At 40.3% G+C, this 7,526-nt stretch overlaps 1 protein-coding gene across 1 annotated transcript in view; it reads right to left on the bottom strand.

The window, feature by feature from the left end:
• Positions 1-3,362: 3,362 nt before the first annotated feature.
• LOC103380574 (leucine-rich repeat extensin-like protein 3) overlaps positions 3,363-7,526 on the bottom strand; it is a 6,276-nt gene continuing 2,112 nt past the window's right edge. Inside the window, exons 3-9 of the mRNA XM_025056360.1 lie at positions 7,314-7,465; positions 6,647-6,827; positions 5,868-5,882; positions 5,529-5,612; positions 4,800-4,870; positions 3,992-4,127; positions 3,363-3,901 (exon numbers count right to left, since the gene is read on the bottom strand). Of these exons, the coding sequence (XP_024912128.1) occupies positions 3,878-3,901; positions 3,992-4,127; positions 4,800-4,870; positions 5,529-5,612; positions 5,868-5,882; positions 6,647-6,827; positions 7,314-7,465 (663 nt within the window). The 3' untranslated portion in view covers positions 3,363-3,877. The remainder of the gene's footprint in view (positions 3,902-3,991; positions 4,128-4,799; positions 4,871-5,528; positions 5,613-5,867; positions 5,883-6,646; positions 6,828-7,313; positions 7,466-7,526) is intronic.

Genomic DNA, 7,526 nt, shown 5'->3' with positions numbered 1-7,526 from the left:
ACCCTCCCCCCCAGATTTGCACCACGAACCCTCTCCCCACCCCCCCCTCCCCCTCCCCCCGCTCTGCTCTGACTGGTCCTCCTCATCATCATCATCACCATCACCACTACAACAACTCTACAAACACCAACATCCTCGTTCAGTGTTGCCGGCACCTGCTACTGCTGTGGCCTACTGTAGGATCCCATGTGTTAGCCTTCTCGTTTTTCTGTCGCTGCTGTGTGTATGAATCCCCAGCCACAGACGCTTCCATGGAAATAAACAGACCCGCAGCTGACCTCCACCCACAGCTCCAGTCGTCACTGTCTGCATCATCCCATAAAATCTCTCCTACAAAACCTGTACGTCGACTATAAAAAAAAAAAAAAAACACAGCCTCCCCCGCCTCGATGTCTTTCGCTGTTTTGACTTGACTTGTACTGTACTTGTAATTCTCTACAGCTGCGTGAGTTCAACAAAACCCATCCATCCATCCATCCATCCATCCATCCATTTTCAGCCGCTTATCCGTTACCGGGTCGCGGGGGCAGCAGGAAGGTCAACAAAACCAAAACTGTAAATACTGTTGTAATGTTAAGATCTAAAAAAAAAAAATGTATATCTTGGTTGCTGTAGGGTTAATTAACTAATTAATTAAATGGACCAAACGATCCTATCTGGAATTAATTCGAGATCCGAGATCTCCACTCTACGCATCCCCTCTATGACCGCTTGCTCGTGAGCATTAACAACTCCTCTGCTCTCCTCTAAACCAAAGGGTTATTTCACAAGCGAGAGCCAAACCCGCATCTTCAGACAGCTGCAGTGTGACCACGTGGCCTAATGGATGAGGCCATCTGCCTTCAGACCAGAAGGTTGAGGATTCAAGTCCCTTTGTGGTCAACACCACATTTGGAATTAAGTGATGTTTGGAGTTTACATCACTGGAAGGTCCTTGCCTTAGCATGGGTGAGGCACGCAAGAACCAGAACACCTTCACTACCTACAGCCATGGTTCCCATGATGAACGTGAAAGAATGCTGTAATTAAAAAAAATATGTTTACCAGTAATTTTTTTCAATCGTAAAATACTAGACAGATTTTAAATATCAAAAACGATTCGTACCAAAAATATGTTTACCAGTCATTTTTTTCAATCGTAAAATACTAGACATTTCAGGTGACCCCATTCGAATTCCAGGCGACCCCACACGTGGTCATGATCCCAAGGTTGAAAGACACCTCGAGCAACTGTTACCATCTAGTTTGAGAGCTCAAAAAAATGCTATCAGGCACCATTTGTTTTTCTTTCTTTCGGCATCAAAAGGTTCATTTCTAAAAGGGCGTACTATCCTAATAATGACCTCTGTTTAAAATTTGTGGAGTTTTTCATTCACGTAAAGTCAAACAATGTTAGCCTGAGTTTTTCCATTCACGTAAAGTCAAACAATGTTAGCTTTCTAAACAGAACTAGTATGTTTTGGTGTACTTTGGTTGAAGGTTCCTGGGGGGAAAAAAAGACTAAAAATGATGTGTGAAATTAAGCGTTTCTTTGGACAAATCTGTCACAGCTGCTGCGTACATGACCTGGAGTCTGAATAAAACAGAGGAGCGTCAGTATCATGGTGACAGAGAGAAAATGAGAACAAACACACACACACACAACGATTGCGTAAGAGTTCTTCACAAGTCCACTGCAGGTTTTCGAACACGTCCTTGGTAACTATCGCTATAGCGCTGCCGAGGGAAGGACAGGATTGTTTAGCTCCAAGCTCCAGAGTTGATCTGAACACTTTTCAGCAGACGCCGAGCCCAGAGTGTGTCTGACAATTCTGACATTTCACAGTACCTTTTGTTTTCATTTAAGCAGAAGCCCATGAGCAAGGAGTAGAGCTGATAACAAGTTTCCTTTTTCACGGAGCGGATTTGCCATGCTGCTGAAGGCTGCATGCTCACTGTCTTTATGTAAACTTCACTTCAGTTACTCTCTCCTTTCTCTGAATACACCGTGTGGGCGACAGGGTTACAGTAACAGCGTATCCTCTCTGGAATAGACGCAACCAAAATTGGCTTCTGTTTTCTCTAACTTCCTTTCATTCGATGTTGTTTATAACCATTTTATTTTATTAGCCTCCATCCACCCACCCACGCTCCATTTCTACAGGGACTGTAAACATGTGGAGAATTCTTCAGAACTCTTAACAGATAGAAGACATTAATGTTTATTTAATCAGATCTGACATTTTTAATTTAATACTTTATATTGATGGATTAAAAGACCTCAAGACGGCGATTTCTGGGTGCTTACCTCAATTCCAGTGAGAGACCAAGTCTGACCAGAGGAGATGGAGAGAGACACACGGGTGCCACATTCCGTCTACTCCCAGCAAACTGTGGTGTCAGACTATAACCTCGAAATGTCAGAGAAACCCGTGTTTGATCTGCTCGGAGATAAACATGGATACGGAAATGAGAGTGAAACAGAGCTGCCCCCCTGTCTGGGCACAGGAGCAGAAAACGGAGACGACAAACTGTTTTCACTACTTGGTGGTGGTGGTTGGTGGGGAGCTGATGAGTAAGTTGGCTCTTTTAGCCGGAGTAGAGGTTGTTAACATCTCTCAGGGAAAGTCATTAAACTGCACACAACCTAATGTGACCTATGCTTTTTAACCCATCGCCACAGTCAGCAGGGGAGCAGCTCAAGGGAGCAGTGGGGACGGTGCCTTGCTCAGACTCGAACCTAAAACCTTCCGCTTCCTCAACCACGAAGCCACTACTGCCCCCTAGAAAAGATGGAGCCAGGCATTTGATCTTAAACCGGTGGGTGTGGTGCCAATGAATGAATGATCCAAATATTAAACCCTATGCAGATAAAGATGATATAAAAGGTCTAATCAACTACAAAACTTCACAACCTTCCTGCAGTACCAGGTAGCTCCTGTAGGGGTCTAGAAGCAGCTGTTAAAGCATCTGCTTCAGATGATACATGCATAAAAATTGAAAAACCCGGCAGTGACTTATGATTAGTGCTGAAAACACGTGACACTCGTGCATCGACAGAAAGTCCCCAAGTACAGACCCTGACACTTGAGTCACTTCCTTTCAGATTTGGATGGATATAAAGCAGATTTCTGTATAATTTAATTAAAAAAATTATACAAAATACAAGATTTTTAGTTTAAGATTAATAGTAAGAATTAATATCAAGCACCACTTCATCCTTTTCTCATTTCAAATCCAAGGTTTGCATTGATCACCCGCAAAATCTGTATGCATGTAACTAGACACAAAACAAAAATGAAAAATGATTTTAAAAAAACTCTTTGCCTTGACCTCGTGTTTTATGACTACATTTATACTTATAAGTAAAGGTCAGAATTTGATTGAGCAAAACAATTTATTGATCCTACCATAACTTCCTGAAATCATTCATTAACACCACATATACAGTGACTTGTCCTTCCATTCAGCGTTGCCCCCCTCAATAGGTCAGGTTACGAAACTGCAGTCTCATCAAACAGATTCCATACTTTTAAGGCACATTAAGGCTGTACACACTCAGCACTGCATTCCAAACAAAAATACTACCCGGGAATTCTCACTGGATTCACAATCAAAAATAACATGCACACGACGAACCTCCATCTGCTCTAATGCTGTCCGTAAAATAGATCACAGTTTTGCGGTTGGCACAGGTTTCAAAATGATCCCCCTGAACCAGAGGTATAACTTAAAGCTTAGCTGTGTGCGTTTGTGACACTGGCAGCAGAAGGAACAGCTGCTCTACGTCTCAAATAATCAGCGTGAAGTAAGAAAAACACTCGGCATAAATACATGCGACGCCTGGTCTCTGATACTACATCTGTGAAGTAGGCATGTAAAGGACATCTGGTCCGTGTTAACCTCCAGTGACCATTTTATCCTGCAGATACAGCAGAGAAGAGAAAATGAATTCACGTTCAAACAGCAACAGCCGAGTAAATGTAAAGTCTATTTAGAGTTCCCGACGCACCTTTTTGGCTTGGGTCACACACTGCATGTAGGCCGAGGCAATGCCGGAGCAGGACAGAGTCTTTCCAGTGTTCTCCTTATAGCATTTCAAAATCTGACTCTGTAGGTCTCCACACACAGGCCGGACATTGAAGCGACTGAAAAAGCATTAAACCAAACTGTCAGTTGTTCGTTTTTTTAAAAATTATTATTATATTAAAAACAAGATATATTTTAAAAGTCTTAAAGGACATGAAGCCAAGAGGTTTTTGAAAGTGTTATTATGCTATGCTACATTAGCAATACAGCTAAACCTTTAGCTGGGTATGCTAGCTCAGGTGTGTCTGTTCAATTCCCTTTTTCTTTCATCCAGCTGTTAATCTCCAGCCTTCAAGGTGTCACTTATTCTTGTGAGAAAACATTTTGACTGAGTGATAAGACTTCAAGAAAAACAATTCAACAATGTTGTACCAAAGCTCGCAACAACACAGCATTCAAATGCATTCACAGCGCCACCTGTATGAGTGGAGGGGTACGTAATTGTTCCCTTGTTTTTACTTAATTGCTCCACCCATAACATATGTTGCTGCCATCTGGTGGTTAGAAATGTACCTGCATTTGAATCTTATGTAGAATGTACTTATGCAAATGTTCACACTGATCAACATCGTATTTTTTTTTTTAAAGTTAACGCAAAATTACAGAGAATGTCGTGATGCAATATGCAAGAACTACCTTATGTCGTTGTCCTGGATCATTTTACGCTTTGAAAAACGTACTTAGCTACTGATAATATGATTAAGTTAACAGGTAAAGACCCCATGACTTACGTGAAGCGCTTTTCCGTGTCCTCCTTGCCTTTTTGGAAACTCTCAGCAGTGACTTTGTAAAACTCTGTACACTGTCAAACATAAAGAAGGACACATAACTATCAGGATGAAATTTAAATTAGAGCCTAAAAAACATCATACGAAAGACATGCTAAATGTGCTTTTCTGTACACAAACAAAAAATCAGACCCCATAGTTTGGAACAACATTAACTTTAGGAACTATTCTACTCTAAAATTCTTCAACAAATAAATGTCAATGTCATTCTTGAGATTATTTGTGCTTGTTTTGTGCGGCTGATGATAAAAAAACAGAGATCATAATTTCTGTATTTTTGATCGTGAGTCTACAAAAAAATATAGGTTAAAGTCTGTACTTTGAACATTTTAAATTCAACATCATTAAATTCAAGATTTGGTGTTTGTTGCTATTCAGACAGAGGACAATGAATTCCTAAAACCCTAGGATTTATGCTTCAAAGAAAAATAAAACAGTTGTTAATGCAACTATTTTATTTTTTTTCTTTAAAGCATAAATCCTTCTACAGACCTGCAGGTTCCTTTAAGAACAACTGAAATGTTATATTAATGTGTTATATATTAACAATAATGTGTTTTCTCGGGTCTTCTTATTTACCATTTATGAAACCTATGTGGCTAAAAAAAAAAAAAAAAAAAAAACAAAAAAAAAAAAAAAAAAAAAAAGCACAATATGAAAAGAAATGAATACCTTTGATTCAAGTTTCGCCACATGTTCCTTGTAGAGAACGTCACGCTTCTTCAGCTCCCGCTCCTTCTCCTCCAGCTGATGGGCCTGTCAGTTCAGAATGATTGCACTCGCATGAACATCATAATCAACCCAGTTCTGTGGTAATAAAAACCATTTAGCATCCCACAATAACAAAATAGCACGTGTCTGCTGAGGTCACACTGTGTTGCTTTGTTACAAACAGACAGTTGAGACGTGTCTGGCTTTTGTCTAGCCTGAGATGAACTCCAGCCAAAGAGCAGAAGGAAAACACGCAGCAGCAGGTCAGCACAGAGGGGAAAGTGAAAGATTAAAACTTACCTTCAGCTCCAACCACTGGGACCGGATGAGAGGGAAGGAAAGAAAGAGGAGGAAAGTGTTACAGTTGGCAGAAAACCACACATAACCTGACACACACAGACACCGTTTTTTCCTCCTCCTATCATCTTATCTGTTATTTCTCTGCAGGATCAATCGAATAATGCACTGACTAATAAGAATGCATCCCCCAGGGCCACTGTTTCCCAACCTTTTTGAGACAGACACATACTTTACATTAGAAAAATCCCAAGAACCAACAAAACAAAAGTAAAAAAAAAAAAACTACATGTAATGAAATATAATGATCTCATAAACAAGCCTAATAAACTTGACTTCAACAGCTCTGGGTCTGTCTTTTATATTTATTTATTTTTAAAACAATCTACTGCCACCTGGTGGAGGAGTATCTGATTGTTCTGCCAATCAATGTTGCACAGAAAAATTAAGACAAATTATTTGCAATAAACAAATAATTTATTGGAACCTTTTCAATGGACCAACTGATGATTTCTCATGGCACTGCCCCAGCCTTTAATAATAACCTTAACTATCCAGCTTATTCCTAACCCTTGACCCTAAATCTAACCCTAACTCCTAACGTAAAGCATGTAAAGTTGCACCAGGAACACATACGCCCGCACAGTTAAGAGGAAGATTTAATAATAGATTCTGATCTTCTGGATTTAAATAAATGTACTGTTCATGACTAATAAACAAACCTCTTGCTGGCCTCTCTTCACACTAACACATTATAACTGAGGACTTAACTGACTGCTTACATAAAGTTGCACCATGAGCTTCTCGTCCTCCGTCTTCATTCTCTCCTTGGCGATGGCGCCGGTCATGTTCTCCATGTACGCCGCCTTCTCGGCCTCCAGCGTCTTCTTCACCTGCTCCTCCACCTGAGCCTCAGCTGCAGCCCTGGCCTCTGCCTGAACGAGAGCTCTCATCTGCTCCAGCCTTCATCCACACACACACACACACACACACCATGTGTTTGTCTCTATACATAGAGATGAAACAATAGTCCAGTAACTGACTGACCTGTTGGCTGTTTATCAGCGTTTGCTTAGACACATAAGGCAGGATGGACCTAATAACACATTTCAAAATAAAAGCCTGAACTCGAATGAAGGTTTGTTCTCTGATTTGTTCCAATTGGTGTTTTTTTTAGTCATTTTGTAAAATGACAAGCACTCCACTAAATACATATAAGTATTTGTAGTTGTTATAAAAAAATTTTTAATTAGTTTTAATTTGTTAAAATTCAAATTTCCCTGGCTGTAAGGAAGTGTTTTGCTCTCTGATGATTTGTTTTCCTTTTTTTTTTTTACTACTAAATTGCCTTTAATTCACCTTTAACATACATACAACTGTAACATATAACACAATCTGAAAGAAGAGTTACTACATTATTTTTATGGCTAAAAAAAAAAAACCACTTACTGCAGCTGCAGCTCTTGCCTCCTCTTGTCGAGCACCTCCTCCAGACTCCTCTGCATCTCCTCTCTGATCGTCTGCCTCAGGTTTTCCTCCATCACTTCAGCAGAGACTGGCATGACTGTGTGTGTGAGCACAGAGAAGTTAGATGGACTGGACTGTAGAAACTCCTCACAAACTCACCCATTATTGACATACTGTGTAAAAACTCTGATCTTA

The sequence above is a fragment of the Cynoglossus semilaevis genome, chromosome 6, assembly GCF_000523025.1.
Source record: "Cynoglossus semilaevis isolate Cse_v1.0 chromosome 6, Cse_v1.0, whole genome shotgun sequence".
NCBI classification, from domain to species: domain Eukaryota; kingdom Metazoa; phylum Chordata; class Actinopteri; order Pleuronectiformes; family Cynoglossidae; genus Cynoglossus; species Cynoglossus semilaevis.
The sequence above is the reverse complement of the archived record's forward strand: the minus strand, read 5'-3'. Positions and strand labels throughout refer to the sequence as shown.